Raw genomic sequence first — 23,661 nt, forward strand, 5'->3', positions numbered from 1 at the left:
GAGGCGCCCGGTTGAGCAAGCTCCCTCCAAGCAGTAAAACTGCGAGATAGTTACAATTCCCCGTCAAAGCAGGAGCAGGAGGAAAGCTGCGGGAGACTTGTCAGGAGGCTGTGAACTGCGTGGAGCCTGGGGCTTGCTGGCACTAGAAAGAGAGGGAGGAGGCCCTTGACTTGGAGTGATGGCTGCTCAGGTGGCTGGTGATCAAGAGGAAGGAGGTGGTGCCTGAAGCAGGCAGATGGAGGTCAGAGCCTGACCTCCTCCTCTTCCTCCCGCATGATGTTGTGCAAAGGACCCAATCTGTCTAGACCCTCCTCTGTGAAAGGGGGTTAATAACATGAGGGGAAGGCAGTGATGGATGTAAATGGCTCAGCCCAGCGCTGGCACAGAGGGAGCATGCAGCACACAGGAGAGCATGGTGGCCGCTGTCGTGGCCGTGGTAGTAAGGAAGAAGCCACCTGCCCCGGGGGTGTGGTGTGTACCGGCCCCATCAGCCTCCTCACCGGCCTTTCTGAAAGCTGGACAACCACAAACTACATTCCACCAACTCCCAGCTAGCACTCTAGAAGCAAGTTAAGTTTAACCCATCAGAGACTTGGAAGGTGCAGGGTATTTCCTGCTTCTTTTGGCTGTTTATTGTCACAGGCAAGCAAGGCAGGAGAGACATGAAATTTCTGGCCTTTCACAGTCCATTCTCTCTTCTTTTTTTTTTCTTTTTTCCGCTTCTTGGCTACACCTGCAGTATGTGGAAGTTCCCAGACCAGGGACTGAATCTAAACGACATCTGCAGCCTATGCCACAGCTGCAGCAATGCTGGATCCTTAACCCACTGCACCAGGTCAGGGTTGGAACCAGCAATGCCACAGAAACAAGCCAGATCATTAACCCACTGGGCCACAGTGAGAACTCTCAGCGTCCGTTCTTTAGACTTTTGGGTGTCCAGAGGCATTGTGGCTTCTTGATACCAGGAACACAGTTTCAGCTCCTGTGACATTGCTACCTCTTGACATTGGTAACCCTAGCAGGTGCCCCAGAGGTGGTAGCTCCCCTGGCAGGTCAGTTCTACAGTATTCTGAGGGGTATTTCTAGAGGCCCAGTCAAGAGCCCACATCCCTAGACTGACTAGTGATTTTGTAAATGCCTTATTCCCTGCGTTAAGTCCCTTCACATTTAAAATATCTAGAGTCATGTCTGCTTCCTGCACTCAATCCTGACTACACACTAGATGTTTACATTTCTTTCCTTTACAATCTTAATTGTGTATCATATTTTTCACAAATGAATAAAAAAAGTTTTTAAAGCATCATCCACATTACCGGGTAATATTATTTCCCCTGAGTTATTCTCACCTATAGGAAGGTTGACCAATTACCCCATCCCTATGTAACTCAGCCTGAGGCATCGTCGTCCTCTGGTGACAGCTGCCTACATTGCTCCTGCCCTACTGGGGAGGGAGTCATTAGAGAGAAATCAGAGAACAGACTTCACAACCCCAAACCAAGAAAAAAGGGTGTGATCATGGAATATTGAGAATGGACACATTGAGAGAGACGAATTTCTCCAGAACTGCTCAAGAGAGATGGAGCATGGATGACTCAATGTGAGTCTTCCTGTCAGCTTGGCAGATTTAGCCTTTTCTTAGAGAATGACTCACCAGGCCTCGCTGATGACTGTGCTACTTAAAAATAGCCACTCCCTTTGCCGTGGACTTAAATCCTTTTCCGAAGGAGGCAGGAAATAAACACACTCTGCAACCTTTTCATCTTAACTTGGTTTCCCTCTTGACAAAAGATCATGCTGCCCATCTGACACCTGTGCTGGTGCGATTATAACTTCTCTGTCTCCCTAGACGCTACTGAGTTAGCATGCCAGACTTTTTTTCAGCTTTTTGTGAGTCTGGAATCATTTTATCAGTGATTCAGTTCTACAGAGTCTGAAAGCTCTTCTATAGAGAACTGAGAACAGTTTGTGAACCTCATACACTGATGGTAGGAATGTAAGTTGGTGCAGCCACTGTGGAAAGTCGTATGGAGGTTTCTTGAAAACCTAAAAATAGAACTACCAGGTAATCCAGCAATTCCACTCCTAGATATATATCCAAAGAAAGAAAAAACACTAATTTGAAAAGACATGTGCACTTCAATGTTCATAGCAGCATTATTTACAATCACCAAGATACATAAGCAACCTGTGTCCATCAATTGATGAATGAATGAAAAAGTGATATATAGGAATACTACTCAGCCATAAAAAAGCATGAAAGTTTCCATTTGTCAATCTTCCAACATAGACAGACTTGGCACTAGGCTAAGTGAAATAAGTCAGACAAAGACAAATACCATATGATATCACTTATATGTGGAATCTAAAAAATACAACACACTAGTGACCATAACAAAAAAGAGGCAGACACCTAGATAGAAAGAACAAACTAGTGGGGAGAGGGAACAGGGAGAGGCAATATAGGGGTAGGGGAATTAAGAGGTATAAACTATTTTGTATAAAATAAGCTATAAGGATATATTGTACAACATGGGGAATATAGCCAATATTTTATAATAACTATAAATGGAATATAACCTTTTAAAAATGTGAATATGTTGTACACCTATGACTGACATAATATTCAATAAAAATTTTTAGGAGTTCCCACTGTGACACAATGGGTTAAGAAGCTGACTGCAGCAGCTCTGGTCACGGTGGAAGTGCAGGTTGGACCCTGGCCTGGCACAGTAGGTTAAGGAGCTGTTGTTGCTGCAGCTGTGGCATAGGTTGCAGATGTGGCTCAGAGTCAGTCTCTGTCCCAGGAACTTCCATATGTCATGAGTTCAGCCATAAAATTAAAAAAAAAAATTTAAAGAATATCTACTATTTATGAGATGAATCGATCAATAAATGGTACCGTTCAATAAGTAATACCTATTGAAATTATTTGCTGGATGTCAGAGGAATGCAAAGATGAACAATCCGCAATCAAAACCGTCTAGATCCTGCTGTGTAGTAGCATTAGGAACTATACCTGGTCACTTATGAGGGAGCATGATAATGTGAGAAAAAAGAATGTGTGCATGTATGTGTGACTGGGTCACCTTGCTGTACAGTAGAAAATTGACAGAACACTGTAAACCAGCTATAATGGAAAAAAAATCATTAAAAAAAAAACCCTTTAGAAATATCAATGGAGTTCCTGTCGTGGCTCAGTGGTTAGCAAATCCGACTAGGAACCATGAGGTTGCGGGTTCGATCCCTGGCCTTGCTCAGTGGGTTAAGGATCCGACATTGCCGTGAGCTGTGGTGTACGTTGAAGACACAGCTCAGATCCCATGTTGCTGTGGCTCTGGTGTAGGCCAGCAGCTACAGCTCTGATTTGACCCCTAGCCTGGGAACCTCCTGTATGTAAGTAACTATAAGTCGGAGTGAGATGTGCCATATAATTCAAGATCCCGTCCAATTTAGACAACAAGTTTCAGTAGGACATACCATCTGAAAATGAACCAAGTCTCTGTCCAAAGATAGAGTATTCCAGGAGGAGGGCAGTGAAAGAGTAATAGTGTGGAGGTAAAAAGAAGCCTGATAGGCTTTTCAGGGGGTAGGAGGTGGACCTTAAAGGCCAACTTGAACTTGAATATTTGGATTGCAAAAGCAGCCACAAATGCTTCCCTCTCCAGCATCCATAACTCAAGTAAATCTATCCCACACTGACACTGGACTTGGCCATACAACTTGCTTCGACCAAGGGGATGACCAGGGGTAGCAAACGTGCTTCAGGTAGAGGCAAGCAAAGAGCTTGCACGTGTGGGTGACCCATGCTGCACATGGAACCCTTCTGCAGCCATGTGAACAAGCCCGCTTTAGCTAGTTGAATGGTGATGAGAAACATGTGGTCCAGTTCTCTCCACTGACCGAGTCCACAATCAGCACTGCCAGGAGAACAGGAACCTAGCTCCCTGCAGCTGGCCATCGATCCAAGAGCGAGCCCAGTCAACACCAGCAGCAGAATCACCCAGCTGGGCCCAACCCAAAGAACTGTGAGCAAATGATGGTTGTTTTTTTAAGCAGGTGCATTGGGCATGGTTTGTTAAGCAGTAAACGTCTGCTGATAATGGGAGCCATTAAAATGTGGGGGCAGGAATTCTCCGTGGTGCAGTGGGTTAAGGATCCAGCATTATCACTGCAGTGGCTTGAGTCACTGCTCTGGTGCAGGTTTGATCCCTGACCTGGGAATTTCCATATGCTGCAGGCGTGGGCGGGGGGGGGGGGGGGGGGGGGGGGAGGGGGAAAGAGAGAGGTGAGGACTGGTGAATGACTTGAGCAAATATGATGTGCTATCCTGATAGACGTACACTCCGGAAATTATAGGCACATCATAAACAGATTAAGCAAAGTAATTATTGATGTAAATTAGCTTCGAAATAAAAAGAAAGTTGACAAGTGCTTATTGAGTGTGGAAGGTAGCAGTTCATGATATTCTACATCCTTGCTACTTAAGGTGTTGTCTATAGGCCAAAGGCATCAGCATTACCCGAAGCTTACTGGAAATATAGAATTTAGGCTCCACACAAAACCCATTGAATGTGTTGTGAATCGGAATTTCAACAACATCTCCAGGTGATTCTTTGGCACTATTGAAATTTGAGAAGCATTATCCTATCCTAAAAATGCAAACTGAATCCACATTGAACACTCACCTAGTCTTTCTTATTCTGGTCAGATATTTTTATTTCTCTAGATGTTTTATAGTTTTTGTTTGTTTGTTTTTTTCTTTTTAGGGCTGCACCCGTGGCATATGGAAGTTCCCAGGCTAGGGGTCAAATTGGAGCTGCAGCAGCCACTGGCCTACACCACAGCCACAGCAATGCCAGATCCAAGCCGCATCTGCTACCTACACCACAGCTCATGGCAACGTGGGACCCTTAACCCCCTGAGTGAAGCCAGGAATCCAACCCGTGTCCTCATGGATACTAGTCAGGTTCATTAACAGCTGAGCCACGACGGGAACTCTGTCTCTAGATGTTTTAGTATACCTTCCTGCTTGCCTGCTTCTTACTATAGCTTCGGTAAAAACAAAACCCACACACTGAAGAAAAAAAAACCTTTATTCTTTGAGATTATATTATTAACAAACTGTGTGTGTGTGTGTGTGTGTGTGTGTGTGTGTGTGTGTTTTCTTGAGAACTCTGAGTAGGGCCCAGCAAATAAAACTGCTTTCCCCATCCAGGTTCTGAACCAATTAAGAAGGAAGACAAAGAACAAACCCCTACCGGTAGGGGCCAAAATGTCCTCTTTAATGCTGACAAAGTCTAGGTTAGAGACACTGCCAAGTGGACTTTCCCTACAGCATCCAGGATTAACCAGACTCAACCATAATGAGTGCTGGCCCAGGGAAACTCCCCAAAGAGAAGGAAGAAGGAAGGCCTGCCTAGGGAGAGGGAGAGGCGTGATCGAGGGGCTGGAGAAGGCCAGGCGAGATACTTCTACCGTACAAGAAACCCTGGGAATGGAGATTGGAATCTATGTGTGGTGTGGTTGCGAGGGAGATGTGTTCCATAAAATGTGGTCATTGCCATTGCTTAGCAGCTTCCTAAGGGCTGGATTCTTTAGAAACGACCTGTAATCATGATTGCTTGATGGTATGATCTTCTGTTAAAATGAAGTAAGAGTTCCCGTTGTGGTGCAGTGGTTACTGAATCCAACTAGGAACCATGAGGTTGCAGGTTCGATTCCTGGCCTCGCACAGTGGGTTAAGGTTCCAGCGTTGCCGTGAGCTGTGGTGTAAGTCGAAGACTCGGCTTGGATCCCGTGTTGCTGTGGCTGTGGCGTAGACCGGTGGCTACAGCTCCGATTAGACCCCTAGCCTGGGAACCTCCATATGCTGCAGGAGCAGCCCTAGAAAAGGCAAAAAGATAAAAATAAATAAATAAAATAAAATGAAATAAAGAAGATTGTATATATGATTTTTTAAGTGATAATAGAGTTTAGTCCAAAGAGTAATGATAACAAAAAACATGTTTGGAGCTTCAGAACAAGAATAGTGCCAAAACCAAGGTGAAAGAAAAGCGTTATAGATTTGGGAGAAGCAGGACTTTATTTATGAAGACTGATATTTGGCCCAGGAGTGGAGAGAACCATCAACAACTTTCATGTTACCCCATGACCCTGGGTTTCTCCAAGACACCCTACTGTTAATAATGATCATGGAGTTCCCTTCGTGGCTCAATGGTTAACAAATCCAACTGGGAACCATGAGGTTTGGGTTCAATCCCTGGCCTTGCTCAGTGGGTTAAGGATCCAGCATTGCCCTGAGCTGTGGTGTAGGTTGCAGCCGCAGCTCAGATCCCGCGCTGCTGTGGCTCTGGCATCGGCCAGTGGCTATAGCTCCGATTAGACCCCTAGCCTGGGGACCTCCATATGCTGCAGGAGAGACCCTAGAAAAGGCAAAAAAAAATAAATAAATAATGATGATCATAACAATGGTTAAGCTTTTTGAGCACTTCCTGCGTGCCAAGTACCGAACTCTTAAGAATGTTATTTTACTGAAGCCTCATAACAAGCCCACGAGGTCAGTATGTTTATTACCAGCGTTCTCATTTTGTGGCTGAGGAAATCAAGGCTCAGAAAGGCGAATAACCCACTCGCAGTCATTCAACTAGTAAGTGGTAAAGTGAGGATTCAAACCCAGGTCACCAGTTTCCTCTTTCAACCTTGTCCCTTTTATTCTTGCTTTATAGTCTTCCATTTTATTGTTTCTATTTCAAGTGTAATACATTTTTGATATATTTCAAAAAAATTAGAAAGTACAGATAAAAAAAGAAAATAAGAATCACCCATGATTTCCCTAAGAGGGATAACCACACTTAAAATTGTGGTGTACACCCATCTAGTCTCTCTTCTGTGCACATAGTCACTGTTTTTGGTATTTACAAAAAAAGGAACATATCGTCTTGATCTCATTGCCTGCTCTTCATACTTAACAGTGCATTATACACATTTACCATGTTGGTCTAAATCATGTTTTCTTCTAAAATATCATTGAACATCAGCTTTTATTCTGTTGTATGAATCTTTCCTAGTGTATTTAACCAATCTTCTAGTATGGCTTATTTATATTGTTAAAATATTTTCACTACGATAAACAAATCTGTGATGAACATTTTTAGGGCATCATCTTTGCATTCATCCTTATTTTGGGCAGTTTTTGCCTATCCCAAAGCCATTGCTTTTCCCAGTTTTTCCTCTCAATGAAACCTCCATTTTTAGAAGTTAGAAGAGAGCTGTCCTTTGATCTAGACAACTTTCCTCAACCCCGTTTGCAGCTGGGTGTGGCCAGGTGACTGAGCTCTAGCCAATCGGATGAAAGTGAAAGTGATCAGGCCATTTCCTAGTCAAAGCTTGAAGCAGCAGCTTCCATTCCCTCCGTACCCATCCTCTAGAGAGATGCAGCCACAGCTACACATGGCCCTAGAGGGTGGCTGTATTAGTCAGGGTCCTTCAGATAAACAGAACTACTACGGGGTGTGTGTGTGTGTGTGTGTGTGTGTGTGTGTGTGTGTGTGTGTGTATTTATAAAGAGCTTTACTATAAGGAATTGGCTCACCTGATTATGGAGGCTGAAAATTCTGAGATTTGCAAATAGCAAGCTCGAGATCTAGAAGAGCCAATAATACAGTTCTAGTCTTAGTCTAAAGGCCTGACAACCAGGAGAGCCAATGATGTAAATTCCAGCCTGCATCTGAATTCAAAGACAGAAGACCCATGTTCTGGCTCAAAGATGGTCAGCAGAGAGAAAGAATTCTTTCTTTGCTTTTTATTGTGTTCAGGCCTTCAGTGGATTGGATAAGGCCTCACCACACTGGGGAGGGCAATCAGCATTACTCAGTCTACTGATTCAAATATAATCTCATCCAGAAACACCCTCACAGACACACCCAGAGATAATGTTTACCCAAATTTCTGGGCATCCCATGACCTGGTCCAGTTGACATGTAAAATTAGCCATCAAAGTGGCAGAGTCACAAGATGAAAAGAATGTGGGTGACTTGACTGCCAGTTGGAGGAGGAATGCTTGCCAGACAGATCTTCCTTGAACTCCCCTGTAAGTAAAAAACTTGTATTATGTTGGAGCCATTATACAAATATTTCTTCTGTGGCATACTAGACATTGCTGAAAAACCACACACTCAGCAAAATTATGCATTCAAAAGGATGCTTGTAGGAATACAAGGCTTATCATCAGACCACTAAAAATGTATACAACTTTGTAATTAGAATGGTAACAAAAACAGTAATTGGTACCTTGGGAGGCAACTTGGACAGTCCATGCAGGAAGCTCAGTATGGTTGGAAGTTGCTTCAAGGCTATTAAAATGCTATTAAAAATAGTTGTGTGAAATTGTAGAGATGGCAACTAGATTAGCTATTGCTGGGTTAGCAATGGTGATGGAAGAGGCTGCGAGTGGCTGTCAGGGAGTAGACAAGGGAGCCTTGAGTGATGAAACAGTTCTGTAGCTTAGTTCTGGTAGTAGTTATGCTAATCTACACATGTGATAGATTTGCATAGATTTATACAAATACACACAGTGCAGGTATAACTGGTCAAATGTGAAGAAGCTCATGGGTCATACCAAGGACCAGTGTTAAGTTTCCTGGCTTTGATGTACTATAGCCGTACAAGATGTTACCATTGGGGAAACAGGGCGCAAGGTGTATGGAAGTTCCCTGTACATTTTTTTTTTTTTGCAATTTACTACAAATCTATAATTATTCCAAAATCAAAAGTTTTTTTAAAATGAGCAGAAAAGCTGTCTGTGGTTGTAGAAACAATACAGAGAGAAAGGAAGTTTTGAGCCCCAGAGGCTGCATCTGGGCCACCAGGGGAAGAAGTGCAGCCTGTTCTGAGCAGGGGTGAGGTGGGGGGTGGGGGAGTAGATACCTGTCTGTGAAGGAAGCCCAAGATATTGCACTTATTTTCATTTTTGTGACAAATACCTAAAAGAGCTCTTGCCTGTGTTATCAGTCAAGCTGAGGGCTTTTCCCCTTCCCGTGGAAGTTACAATTCTACTCTCAGTTTTTTGGGTTTTTTTTGTTTTTTTTTTTTTTGTCTTTTTGCCATTTCTTGGGCCACTCCCGCGGCATATGGAGGTTCCCAGGCTAGGGGTCAAATTGGAGCTGTAGCCACTGGCCTACACCAGAGCCACAGCAACGCGGGATCCGAGCCGCGTCTCTGCAACCTACACCACAGCTCACGGCAATGCCGGATCCTTAACCCACTGAGCAAGGCCAGCGACCGAACCCGCAACCTCATGGTTCCTAGTCGGATTCGTTAACCACTGCGCCACGACGGGAACTCCATCTCCTCTCAGTTTTTAAGCTCTTCTTCTCTCACAGTCTGTTCATGTTTTGGATTTGGTTTGTTTTCTGTCTTTGTTCCAGATCTACCTAGCTATTTAGAAAGATCTACTCGATCGCGAGTGGGACATTTTCAAAATATAAGCTGTAAAACATATAAGGAACAGGGGGAGTTTTCTGGGAAGACTGAATCCTATGAACAGACCTGCCTTTTGTGGGGATGTCCAGGTGTATTTCTGGGACCAGGCTACTGCAGGTTGCCCCTGTCGCCATGTGTAAAAGAAAATAGAAGGCTCAACCAAAACATAATTGGTGACCATAAAAGCCCTCAACTCTGAACCCCCAGTGCATAAGCGTCACCAGGGGCATATGCTTAAAATGCAGGTTACCTGATCTTCCATCCCCAGAGTTTCTGAATCCTTTGGTGAAGGGATATGGTCCAGGAATAGGCAGTGTAACAAGCACCCCAGGCAGTATGGCTGCTGCCCCTTTGAGACTTTAAGTCCTAAATCCTCAACAAGGAGGAGATTGGCCCAGTAGTTTTTAAGCATTTGGCTGAGTTCCTGCTGAAATAGTGCAATTTGGCTGAACAGTGAGCTGTGGAAGAGACGAGTAGAGGTGATGCTTCAAAGACATGCTGAGCAAACTGAAAAGCAAGTTAAAGCACTGTGACATTGCTTCCAATCGCCCAGGACTGACAGCAGCTGACAGTCGTGCTGGTACCAGTGTCACCTCTGAATACAAAGAACATTGGGTATTTTGACTCATTTCAGCAGGGATCAAATGTTAGGGAGAAAAATATTCCCCAACTAGTTTCCTCCTCTGAAACATCAGTGCAGAATAATAATGCGTTATATTCATGCATCAGTTTTCCAATCACCAACTTATTGGAAGCCATCCCAAGAGAGATCTTTTAAATTATCTGCCCTTAGGCAAATGGTACCTTTCTTGAAATTCCTTGAGTGTTGAAAAATATACCTTTAAAAAACACATCCCAAGTTCTTTATAGCTTAGAAACATTTCCTTCTCAGAATGTTAGGAGCTGTCCAGGTGAAGTAAAAGTGAATAAGGGACAGGACGCAAGTTAGCTGATAGTTAAGACATCAAGGAAAATTCTCTGCCCATGGGATTCTGTGTTGCCTTTGAATTTATAAAAATTATGAGGCCTATTTTTGCCAAACACTGTCCTGAACATTCATTGAAGAACATCCTTCTTACACTCTTGGAGATTCTGAGGTCTGTCTGGTCCATTTTTAGAATTTGGGGAATTCCTTGTGGCTCAGCAGAAATGAATCTGACCAGCATCCATGAGAATGCAGGTTCGATCCCTGGCCTTGCTCAGTGGGTTAAGGATCTGGTGTTGCCATGAGCCGTGGTGTAGGTTGCAGACATGGCTCAGATATGGCATGGTTGTGGCTCTGGCATAGGCCGGCAGCTGCAGCTCTGATTAGACCCCCAGCCTGGGAACCTCCATGTGCCATGGGTGCAGCCCTAAATAGACAGAAAAAAAAAAAATTGGAATATTACTGGCTTCTAAAGAACATAGATCATGGTTCATTGGTTTTGTATATTCTGCATTTTGTGCATTACCCAATATGTAAAAGATATCAAATAGTGTAGAAAGCACAAGAGATCTGCTTTAGAATGCTCGAGCCAAGGGAACTTCAGAACAGAGCAGAAGGAGGGGAGGGAAAGGGTATCTCCTGGCCCCCTCCTCCTTTTGCTTTGAAATTCCTAGTACGTAATACTTTGTTCAGATCCAAAGCATTATTCAAGCTAGATGATGCGGTGATGGGACAGAGAGAGCAGTGAAGAGTAAAAACCAACAATACCCCTCAAAAGTTGGAGATCTTACAACTAATAAGAGTAAGTTCCAAGGCAGGTTGTCCAAATAATAGTGTTTTAATAAATGAAGCAATGAGTGAGTGAATCTCACCTTTGCCAGTAAAGAAGCTGAGGCTCAGAGAGGGAAAGGAACTTGTCCAAAAGGCACAGCTAATCCATGGCAGAGCTGCGATTTGAAGATCTTCCTTCTGCAGAAGCCCACACAGCTAACACTACCCACACCGTCTCAGTCCTCACTTCCGCTCTGAAGGAAGTGTTTTGTTTTATTACAACGGAACATAAATGCTTTGTTAATATTCTGGTGCGCATTTACCAGATCATCTGTATCTCTTGTATAAAGCTTGTCTCTTCAAACACCCAATCATAGGACATGCTGATTTCTTCAGAAATTATAGACTCAGCCTCCACCATCACAGTGGCAGCTTCCCTCTCAAGAGCAAAGCATCACCAACACATTTTACCTCACAATAAACAGCTTCTAGAGTATACCCCCAGAGAGATGATACGACCAGTGATAAAAACAATTGACCAAAGACTGAGCTTTATTGACCAAATCAAGCCACTTAGTTTCATGAACTATTTCTTTTCTAGTTTATACTGATAAATTATAACAAATGTAAAGAAGGGAAAAAAAGACTTTTTCCTCTACCTTCTTAGGTTCAGTACATGGGACCCTGCAAATTAGACTGATGCAAGGCAGATTAACAGGAGAAAAAGTTTATTATTACTTATGCATTTGGAGGCTTTCCTAGAAAAGTGAAGACCATGGCGTTCCCGTCAAGGGTCAGCGGTAATGAACCCGAATATCCATGAGGATGCGGGTTCAATTCCTGGCCTCGCTCAGTGGGTTAAGGATCAGGCATTGCCATGAGCTGTGGTGTAGATCGTAGATACAGCTTGGATCCCACCTTGCTGTGGCTGTGGTGTAGGCTGGCAGTTGCAGCTCTGATTCTACCCCTATCCTGGGCAACTCCATATGCCATGGGTGCAGCCCTAAAAAGATTTAAAAAAAACGAAAAGTGAAGACCTGGAGACATGGATATGGAGGAAACACCTAAATGAACTAGAAAAAGAATAAACAAAACCCAAAGTTAGTAGGAAAAAGGAAATTAATAAAGATCAGAGCAGAAATAAATGAAGCAGAGACAAAAAAAAATAGAAAAGATCAGTGAAACTCAGAGTTAGTTCTTTGAAAAGATAAATAAATTCAATAATTATTTTTCTTCTTTAGGGCTGCAGATGCAGCATATGGAAGTTCCCAGGCTAGGCGTTGAATCAGAGCTGTAAATGCTGGCCTTATGCCACAGCCACAGCAACTCAGGATCCAAGCTGCATCTGCGACCTACACCACAGCTCACGGCAATGCTGGATTCTTAACCCACTGAGCAAGACCAGGGAGCGAACCCTAGTCCTCATGTTTACTAGTAAGGTTCGTTACCACCAAGCCGTGACAGAACTCCCAAATTTGACAATTCTTTAGAGAGACTCACCAAGAAAAAAAGAGAGCGGGCCTAAGGGAATAAAAATCCTAAAGCAACTGGGTTTACTTAGAAGCAAAAGATTTAAGTTTTCTGATATTAGAAGACTCCAAGTTAATTTTAATTCAATTATAGAAAAAATAAAGTTTAATTTTTTTTTTTTTTTTTTTTTTTTTTGTCTTTTTGCCATTTCTTGGGCTGCTTCCGAGGCATATGGAGGTTCCCAGGCTAGGGGTCAAATCAGAGCTGTAGCTGCCGGCCTACGCCAGAGCCACAGCAATGCCAGATCTGAGCTGCATCTGCAGCCTACACCACAGCTCACGGCAATGCCAGATCCTTATCCCACTGAGCAAGGTCAAGGATTGAACCCGCAACCTCGTCGTTCCTAGTCGGATTCGTCAACCACTGAGCCATGACAGGAACTCCGTAAAGTTTAATTTTTGCACACCTGAATTTATACTATGAAATATACACCTTGCTATCCACTTTTAGTTAATATACATCTACTATAAGATACTGACCTAAGATAAGTATCTTATTTTTTTATGATTTGAATGTGCCATGTAAGGGTAATAAGGAATTAGTGGAGTTTCAAAATGGGAAAAAACAAAGGAATAACAGCAGAAGAAGTCATAAAAGAAAACTTAACTAGACTTAAATTAAAAAGACTAAGTCTTCAGATTGAAAGGGACTACCAAGAAGAATCAGGCAGAATGAGTGAGAAAAAAAGCACATACTTAAGACATATTATATCCTGTTAAAGTATCCAAACTCTTCAGAGAAAGAAAATAACCTACAAACTTAGGCAGAAAGAACACATTATTTGCAAAGGAAAGAGAATCAGGTTGGCAATCCATCTTTTTATCCATAACATTTGTGACTACTACAAAATTATAAAATGTTGATAGAACAGTATGGAAGTTCAAGAATTTCATACTAACAATGATATCATCGATAAAAAAGGATAGAAAATGTGATCAGACATGGATAAAGTAAACCACCCATAAAACCCAGCTGAGGAGTTCCCCTAGTGGCACAGTGGTTAACTAATCCGACTAGGAACCTTAAGGTTGCAGGTTCGATTCCTGGCCTGGCTCAGTGGGTTAAGGATCTGGTGTTGCTGTGAGCTGTGATGCAGGTCGCAGATGCGGTTCGGATCCCGCATTGCTGTGGCTGTGGTGTAAGCTGGCAGCTACAGTTCCGATTGGACCCCTAGCCTGGGAACCTCCATATGCCACAGGAGCAGCCCTAGAAAAGGCAAAAAGACAAAAAAAGAAAAAAAGAAGAAAAAAAAAAAAAACCAGCTGAGGAAAGTACTCAAGGAAATGCATTAAATGTAATAAATATGAAATTAAAGCAAATACCTCAAGAGAATACCGAGAGTACAAGAGATAATAAGCATTGTGCTTTCTAATACCTATGGTTAAAATTATGATAAAAGACAAAATTACAATACAAGTATTCCATATGTTTGCTAAAACAGATGAGACACATTGCAGGGTGAAATTTATGACAGCCTGAAGTTTCAAAACCTGAAATTCTAAACTCCCTTGGAAAAATCCAGAAGTTGAGTATGGGAGAGCATAAGGGAGAACAGAAGTTTAAAGAAGTTTAAAAAATAAATGTCTAGAGGCTTGTAGTAAGTGGGCAGGTAAAATAACTTATTATATTGGCATTAACATTGCAAGAGGGGATTTTGAAAGCATAAGCTGCAGCTACCAGCTGCCAGCAGACACTGCTTTGAGAATGGCTGGTGGCATCTGACACAGCTTAGAAAACTCAAGTTCTCAGCCATACAAGAATGTGTCTGAAATCCACAATGGCCAAAGCAAATGTACAGTGCATGTCTGAAAGGTTACAACACAGGCCGCTTTGGTCAGTAAAGTTTAAGTTAAGCCATGTACAAGCCAGAGTGACTTCCTCTCACCTCAGTATGTGCAGGGTTTCCATCGTGTCCGCTTTCGATTGTAAGACCTTCAGTAGAAAGAAAGCACTGATGGTCAAAATATCTGTCCCCTGATGTCAGGGTGATTCAGCTGCTTGCCCCAGGAGTAGGTCTGGGCCTTCGGCACTAGCCCGCCTTCGTATTTGCCTAGTTAATCCACGTTGGGGGAAAACGGATCGGGTGTGGGGAACAAGCTCAGAATGCTGTGAATGAGGACATGCTTTATAGGCCATACATACCTTTTAGCCTTAGTACCCAATTATCACGCAAGCATTGTACACGTGCTTTCAGCAGTAGCCCTCAAGCAAGCAGTGATAGGTCGTGAGGGGTTAGTCTGTGATAACTCCACTAGATAATTTTCTTTTCCTTCTGCACATCAGGTCAAAATGTGTCTATCACCATAACTTGAACAAATACAGACTTAAGTTAACAGAACCAGAATTTTATCTATTGAAACATAGTCTTTTTCTGGACAATTACCCTCATCCCCCTCGAACACGGTCAAACCAAGTCTGATTTGTTTCCGAAATAAGTCTGCTCCATTGACCACATAGGCTCCTCCACCTCGATTCTGGTGTAAGTCCTCAGTCATCTCAGACTGAATTCCTGAAAAGCCTCTCAAGGCCAGAAAAGCCATGCTAAGTCCTGCCATCAGGCTCCACCTTGGTGGGTTTCTCGGTCCCCAAAGCATACAGATTCCTGCACATGCCAGGAGGCAATTTTTTCCATTCAGCTGATAAGATTGCTCAGAACCCGAGAGTCTCCCATTTCTGGAGGGACCAAGCAGAGAGAAAAAAAAAATTTAATTTTGCCCACAGAAGTGTAATTTACCCCATTGCTCAAAGTCATGAGCAGCTTGAGGGGGAGCGCTTCCCCATGTCTGGAAAGCATGGATCAAAACCAGTGATATTTCATACAAAGTAAACCATAAGCATAGCCATATTCATCAGTTCACTCCGCAACTAATCCTTTTTGTTATCTGCTTTATAAAGCCATCAGATTTTCCATGAGGATCCTATAATTTTTTACCCAGTTCAGAGGTATTGTCTGAAGTTTATCAGAGACCTATGCTTGTGAACCTTCTTTTTTTTTTTTTTTTTTTTTTTTTTGTCTTTTTTGTCTTTTTGCCATTTCTTGGGCTGCCCCGCGGCATATGGAGTTTCCCAGGCTAGGGGTCTAATCGGAGCTGTAGCTGCCAGCCTACACCAGAGCCACAGCAACGCAGGATCCCAGCCGGGTCTGCGACCTACACCACAGCTCACGGCAACATCGGATCCTTAACCCACTGAGCAAGGGCAGGGATCGAACCCGCAACCTCATGGTTCCTAGTAGGATTCATTAACCACTGCACCACAACAGGAACTCCTGAACCTTCTTAAGCATAAAGCACTTTTGCAAAAGCATCAGAGTACAACAATGACAGGACTTCAAAGGCATAGTTAAAGGTAATCAATAAAGAAATTTGAAAAAAAAAAAAAATACAGGCGTTCCCATTGTGGCTCAGCAGGTAATGAACCCAACTAGTATCCATGAGGATGCGGGTTTGATCCTTGGCCTTGTTCAGTGGGTTAAGGATCTGGCGTTGCTGTGAGCTGTGGTGTAGGTGGCGGATGTGTCTCAGATCTGGCACTGTCGTGGCTGTGGTGTAGGCCGACAGCTGCAGCTCTGATTCGATCCCTAGCTTGGGAACGTCCATAGCCACAGGTGTGGTTGTAAAAAGCCAAAAAAAAAAAAAAAAAAAAAAGGCAAAGAAAGAAACTTGGTTGCAATAACCAGAATTATGCCCTGATAACCTTACATATCAGTACACATATAAATTTTAGAAGTTTTATGTAATTTCTGGAATGTCTGTATTAATGACATTTATACACAGTGTAATCTAAGTAGGTTTATCACTCATGTGATAATGCTCCTCATGTATTTTAACATACAGGTAATCTTGGTTAATTTAGTATTTCTCTGAGGTGCCTCAGGGTTCCTCTGGAGCATTCTGCATTTAGCTGGAAGTCAAAAGAACTTTTATTTTTTATTTTTATTTTTATTTTTTGCTTTCTAGGGCTGTACTCCCGGCATATGGAGGTTCCCAGGCTAGGGGTCGAGTCAGAGCTTACAGCTGCCATCCTAAACCACAGCCACAGCAACACAGTATCTGAGCCTCGTCTGTGACCTACATCACAGCTCACGGCAACGCCGGATCCTTAACCCACTGGGCAAGGCCAAGGATCGAACCCACAACCTCATGGTTCCTAGCTGGATTCGTTTCCACTATGCCACGACGGGAACTCCCAAAAGAACTTTTAGAAGCTGCCACATACTTATTTACTTAGTCAACATGACAGAATATTTCCAAAAGCAAATACAAATCACTTAAAGGCAAAGAACTTCACACAGTCTTATCAAAAGTAGCATTTCAAGAAAACTCTGGAGGGAAAAACCAGATCCAGTCTTATCTCAGCCCATTCCCAACAAAAGCCATTTACCCAAGTAAACTTCCTTTTTCTTTTCCACAAACCTTCCATACCTTTCTGTATCCATATTATTTTGCCCCTTCGTTCCTTTTGCATTCAAAAGCAGCCACTTCTAGGACAAAAATCACTCTTTTCCCTTAAGAAAATGCAATGCCTTTCCTCATACCTTCTGTTTAAAATACACATCCTATTTTCTTTAAGCAACCATGGACTGTCTTCTACACCAGCAGTCTGTAGATGGGTAAGCATAAACACCAATGATTTCTAAAAACATGTGCTTTCTTACAGAGAATATCTCAGGGAGGCACTAAACATACTCAATAGTCCTAAACACCTTTAGTTTCTCTGTTTGGGAACTGATAGCTCAGTTTCTTACTTTCTTTGGGAATAACCTCGCTGTTCAACAGATGTCCATCATTTAACTTAATTTAGAACAACTCTAAAATTTCCTGTCCCCAAATATCCGGAGAGCTCATTCGTAAGTAGACTTTCCCAAAACATAATTATTCCTATAGAGTTTACTGAAAAGCTCTTATCTCATTTACACTTAACTTACTTGTAAAACATTTTATCACACCCAAGTTAATTTTCTTTCTGACAAATTCGCGATGGATATAAGGTCTTCTTTGATCTCTAATAAACCTAGGCACAGCGTATTTAACATTGACGACGCTAAAAGCATGTCTAGATTGATCAAACCATCTGGCTTAAGCCACCTTCAGTATCAGCTGTTAATTTAATGTTGACTATTTCCTGGATCATATGAAATTGATTCTGGTCAGTTACCTTCCGTATTTTTGAGAATTTACACAAGCAATTAATTTTTTTAAGCCAATTAAGTAGAGCTCACTTACAATTTAATTTCAATAATACCCTCTAAAGGTCAAGACAAAGATATTGCCCATTGAGACATACAGACAGACACAGCCAGAGCGCTCGTAGTTTCATTTTCTAAACTTAGTTATGAATCAGGTAACACAATTTCAAACTCATTTGTTTATAAATAACAGTTGGAATAAGTTTTTTTTTTTTAGTCATGGGCTCATAACTGTAAGTTGACCCTTTTGTTAAAAATCTTTCCTAGGGTATTATTAGATGGAATCCGAGCAGCACTTTCTGTACTGAGTTGAATTAAACACTTGTGAGCAAAACTGGCATCCTCTCCAGCCAAATGGAAGCCACAAACCAGAAAAACAGGCAGCCTGAGGCTCAAATTTGCTTCCAGGTCCTGTTAAGCCAGTGGCCTTAGTCCAAGGGGTGCCTTACAAATGGGATCTCCCAAACGGAAAATCCCCAGACAGACAAGGTCAAGGGGCCTCGAGTGCACACCAGGGGACTTACCCAGATGCTGGCAGAGGTGTCACGACATCCCAGACCCTGTTTTTCTCCTTCCCAAAATGACTTCTCAGAGTAGGAGTTTTGGGCCAGTGTGGGCACAGAGAGAGAGAGGTCCTCAAGGCCAAGGTGGCCTTGGCAACGGCTGCGGGGGGGGGGTCTTTCTCTCCCCTTCCACGCCAGCCTTGGAGTTCCAGCTGCTGAGATGGCAAGCCTGATATGACCAGGGCACGGCTCTACAGCGGGGATACCTAGCGATCCGGCCTCTGGGGGCATCCTCCAACTCTCCACTCTCCCAAAGGCGGCTGGTGTGGAGAGAAACCCCATAGTGTCAGATCAAGCCCAGAGGCTTCACAGGGCTGCCAGCTGCCCATGAGTTGATCCCAGAGGAGCCCCCAAAATTTGTTGCTGAAACTCAGCCTTTGTCCACCAGTGCCGAAGAGAAGAACAGAGACAGAGTTTGGGGCGAAGGAGAAAAAAATAGCTTTATTGCTTTGCCAGGCAAAGGTGGCCACAGCAGGCGAATGCACTAAAGACTGTGCTCTCAAAACATTTTTGAATTTTTCAGAAAGCAACAATAGGAGTTCCTGTTGTGGCTCAGTGGTAAGGAACCTGCCTAGTATCCATGAGGCTGTGGGTTTGATCCCTGTCTTTACTCGGTGGATTAAGGATCTGACGTTGCTGTGGCTGTGGGTAGGAAGGCAACTGCAGCTCTGATTCAACCCCTAGTCTAGGAACTTCCATATGCCCCACCTGCATACCTGAAAAGCAACCCCACACACACACAAAGCAACAACGAGTATATGCTAATACAGGGAGTTCCCTGGTGGTCTAGTGGTTAGGATTTGGCCCTGTCACCACTGCAGCCTGGGGTTCAATCCCTGGTATGGAAACTGAGATTCCACATCAAGCATCTGCACACCACAGCCTAAATAAATAAATAAATAAAGTTTAGAATTCAATATTTTTTAAAGTATATATATTTGCCAATACAAGCTATTCCTTATGGTCCTTGGTATGTAAAACTCTTCTCTGATAATTTAGGTAATTAGAAGATACCAAAAGTTTGCATTTGGCTTATGAATGAAAACTCTAGTAATCAAAAAGACCCACCTCTGTCACTTAGCAACTTTGTGATCTGGGGCAAGTTCCTGGCCCACTAAGCCTCAGTTTCCCCATCTATAAAATGCCAATAACAATAACCAAGTCAGCATAGCTTTGAATATGAATAAAGTTACATCAAACAATGTATATAAAACAGATTGGCTTCTAGAGCATAATATACATTCAAAAATGTTAAAATATAGAGTTCCCTGGTGGTGCAGCAGGTTGTGGATCCAGCATTGTCATTGCCATGGCTTGGGTTGCTGCAGTAGCACAGGTTCGATCCCTGGCCCAGGAACTTCCACATGCCACAGGCATGGCCAAAGGAAAAAAAAAAAGTTAAATAGTAATGATTGGGTAGAATCAGAGGTTAGCAAATTTTCTCTGAAGGGCAAGATCAGTAAATATTTTTTGGCTTCGAGGGCCATGGTATCTCTGTCCCAGCTATTCAGCTACATTAGTGTAATGCAAAAGTAGCCACAAATAACGTAAATAAATGGACGTGGCCATGTTTCAATAAAACTTTATTGACAAAACCAGGCAGTGAGCTAGATTTGGCCTAAGACTATGGCCTGCCAACCCCTGGACTGAATAAACTGATTGATTTATGGTACAATAGCAATACTTATGCACCACTTTTCCTGTCCCTTTTGTGGCAGACTCTAGAATTGATACTCAGTGATTCTGAGAGAATCTACCTCTCCTTGCTTCTTCTTTAATGAACATGAACTACTGTCAGCTCTACGTAGAAAAAAAAAAGGCTTTTAACCCTAGCCATTCCATTCATAGCTTCAGTGCCCAAGAGAAAAAGAAATTTGCCAGTTGACCTTATTGGACTCAACATACCCAATGTATTTGAATGATGCCCCATAATTAACTTCTTATTTGTGCTATTGAACGTCATTCTGCATTTAGTGTTGTTACCTCTGAGCCTTACCAGTTGTGAATCCTAGCAACCAGTAGGTGGCATCTCCATTTAATATTCATGCTGAATATTCACCCAGTTGCAGTCCCTTCCTTTGGTAAATAAGACTTCTCTCATGCATTTCAAGAATTCTAGAATTCTATCTGGATGGCATTCATAAATGTACTTAAGTTAGTATGTACAGTCTATAGTGGATTGCATTATGCTCCCCCCGCCCCCCCCCAAAAAAAGGTTGTGTCCACACACTAATCTCTGGAACCTGTTAATGTGACCTAATTTGGAAAATGGGTCTTTGCTGGTGTAACTAAGTATCACAAGATGAGCTCATCATAGATTACCTGGGGAATTAGCTAAAACCCACCGCAAGGGTCCCTAGAAGAGACGGAAGAGAAGACACAGAGAGAAGAGACAGCCACGTGGCTAAGACTGGAATGACGTAGCCCCACGTCCAGGAACGCTGGTGCCATCAGAAGATGGAAGAGGCAAGGGAGGACCTTCCACTAAGAGCCTTTGGAGGGAACACAGCTTGCCAACGTGTTATTTTTGGTCTTCTGGCCCAATTTTTATTGTTTTAAGCCACAGAATGAGTGGCGATTTATTATGGTATCTCTAAGAAACGAACACATATTCCAAATAAATAAAACTGAGTCCAAAGCGAGGCAGATTGTTTAATAAAACAGGACATTTCAAACTCAGCTACCTGGCTCAAACATTCAGTCTACTCAACTATAGATCTTCTCTGCATCTCTCCCTTTGAACCTGAATGTTCACATCATCTGTGAGACAGGATTCTATCAAAAACTTGTATTTTGATTTCCCCAAGGATAACAAACCTTGTCTCTTTTCTAAGCTCATACTCCTCCCTCCCCTCATTCAGGAACAATGAGGCATTCAGTTGTCCACCACAACTTTTTCCACGTGTGGTATTAGAAACAAAGCAGGAACCAGAAAGAGATAAATGCACAATTCAGCCTCTCTGCATAAGCCATTCTTGTCTTATTTATAATGACTTTGCCTGGGACTCATTCAGATGCACTCAGCAAGCATTTACGGGGCTAGCAGACGCCAGACTCACTGCTGGGTGCTGCATAGTCAAAGATGAATGAGATATAGTTCCTGTGGTTTAGTTAAGAAACCGAGACTGAGAGAGACAAGTGAGGAGTCAGGTACGGTGCCTGCGACACGTGAGAAAGCGCAGTGGCGATGGGAGCGCAGATAGAGATGCCCCTCACCTCTGGGGACAGGAGGAGGAGGAGCTGGATCCTGGGCTGACTCTTGAAAGCGTGGTTGACTGGACTGGGGGCTGGGATGCATAACATCGGGGAACAGCAAGCAAGAGCATAGAGGTCTTGGAACCTGCCCAAGGATCGGCATACTGGATTAGAGAATTATATCACAGAAAGGCTGAGGATGCAAATACACCTGCCACGGTGAAGGGCCTTGGTAAGGGGTTCACATTTCATCCTTAAAATCATTAGCGTGCCATTAAAAGGTTTTGCATCAGTTACTGAGGAATAGGATCCGATTGCTTTCCGGGAATGCTCATGTGCTGCTCTGTGGATGTTGGATCAGGATGGGGCAGAAGTAGCCAAGGAAGCCAGCTTAAGAGGCTGCTGCAGCCATCCAGCAAGCCTTTGTGAAAACCTGGTAGGAGCAGTAGGGGTGAAGAGGAGCAGAAGATCCGGAGAGGGTGTTAAGCGGCTGGTTCTTTGGACGAGGGATGGGGTCAGGGGAAGGGAAACGTCGTTTTAAAAATTACTCTCTCTCGAGCTTTTGATCTCCAGAAAGATGAAGTACGGTCTTTTTACTCATCTCTGTACCAGTCTGGCCACTTGGACAAAATAAGCCTTCAATTTGTTAGTCGTTGAATCAAACTTCCTGGGTTTCTATTAGAAGCTGAGGTTCCAGGTACTTTCCACGGTGCTCTCAGAATACCCTTGGCTTTCAAGTATATAAAGCTGTTAGGAGAGCTAATTTACAGCTCTCAGAAGGGCCTCCTGTTTTTGTTCGTCTGCCCATTTAGCAGCTTCTTACTGGATTAATGGCCTGCTGCATGAATCATGGCCACTACCCGCACAGAATTAAGTGCTAACAGGAGGCTTCAGGAGAGCAATCTCTGGTGCCGACTGGAGCCCCCAGCAAAGGTCAGCCACAGTTGAACCCTCTACCCCAACACACTCCCCCCCCCCCCCCCCGGTCTCTCACTGGCATCTGTAGTGGACGTGCTTATACTCATTCTGGAGAAAGGCCTGCCGTTCGTGTCCGCCCAGCTACAGTCCCCAAAGAAATTCCTGCAGCACTACTGATGGAAGCCTTTTTAAATCATTCTATGACTGACTGAACAGCAAAGCACTGTGCTTCCGAAGTGCTGGGTACAAATGGATAGCACGCTGGCTTCCCGAAGGCGGAATACCTGCAAAGAGCTATGCAGGAATGGCAGGGGTGGCGGCAGCAGGGAGTCATTCAAGAGGGAGAGGTCACTTGGGGCTGAGCTGGACAGAGATAGCCTGGCAGAGATGACTTGAGATGGGTTTCTAAAGACAGGATTTTACTGGTGTTGCCTGGTGGCCTGGCAGTTAAGGATCCAGTGTGTTGTCACTGCTGTGGTGCAGATTCGATCCCTGGCCCAGGAACTTCCACAGGCTGTGGGCGCAGCCAAAAATACAAAAATTAAAAGCCATAAAGACAGGATTTCGCCAAAGTTTTGCAAGGAATGCTATTGGCGATTTGGGGCTGGATGATTTATTCATGCTTCATGCATGGTGCAACAATCCAAAATGCTCCCTGACACACGTGCGCGCACACACGTTTCCAAATCCCCCCTGGAGGGCTGTACTTTACTGGATAGCAAAGGGGACCGTGCAAGGGTGATTCAGATGGAGGAGAGCAAGGTGTGGAGGGGGCCACGTGAGGCATTCACAGCCCACTGGCGGAGCGTTGGGGTTGTGGTAGAAGGTGAGAGAAGAAAACATTTAAAACAAGCTAAAAAAGAGGTTTATCCTCAATGCTATTCACAACATGTCCAAACGGCCCCCAAAGACCACACTAAACACTAATGTCAGGTTCAATTAAGAAGTCAAAGGCATGTGATAGATGGAGTATGAGCTCTGAACTCAAACCTAATTTGAATCCCAGCCTCACCACTTACTAGCTATTTCCCTGGGCAAATACTCATGTTCTCTGAGCCTGCTTTAACAGCTTCACAATCGAGATCATCCGT

The 23,661-nt window shown here is 43.5% G+C and overlaps 1 protein-coding gene and 1 long non-coding RNA gene across 2 annotated transcripts in view; one reads left to right on the forward strand and one right to left on the reverse strand.

Moving 5' to 3' along the window:
- Nucleotides 1-18,754, reverse strand: part of SEPSECS (Sep (O-phosphoserine) tRNA:Sec (selenocysteine) tRNA synthase) — a 64,459-nt gene extending 45,705 nt beyond the window's left edge. The window contains exon 1 of the mRNA XM_013978560.2: nucleotides 18,419-18,754. Within this exon, the coding sequence (XP_013834014.1) occupies nucleotides 18,419-18,739 (321 nt within the window). The 5' untranslated portion in view covers nucleotides 18,740-18,754. The remainder of the gene's footprint in view (nucleotides 1-18,418) is intronic.
- Nucleotides 1-23,661, forward strand: part of LOC102157952 — a 46,384-nt gene that overhangs the window by 7,098 nt on the left and 15,625 nt on the right. The window lies entirely within an intron of this gene.

This window comes from Sus scrofa, chromosome 8, assembly GCF_000003025.6.
Source record: "Sus scrofa isolate TJ Tabasco breed Duroc chromosome 8, Sscrofa11.1, whole genome shotgun sequence".
Taxonomy (NCBI): Eukaryota; Metazoa; Chordata; class Mammalia; order Artiodactyla; family Suidae; genus Sus; species Sus scrofa.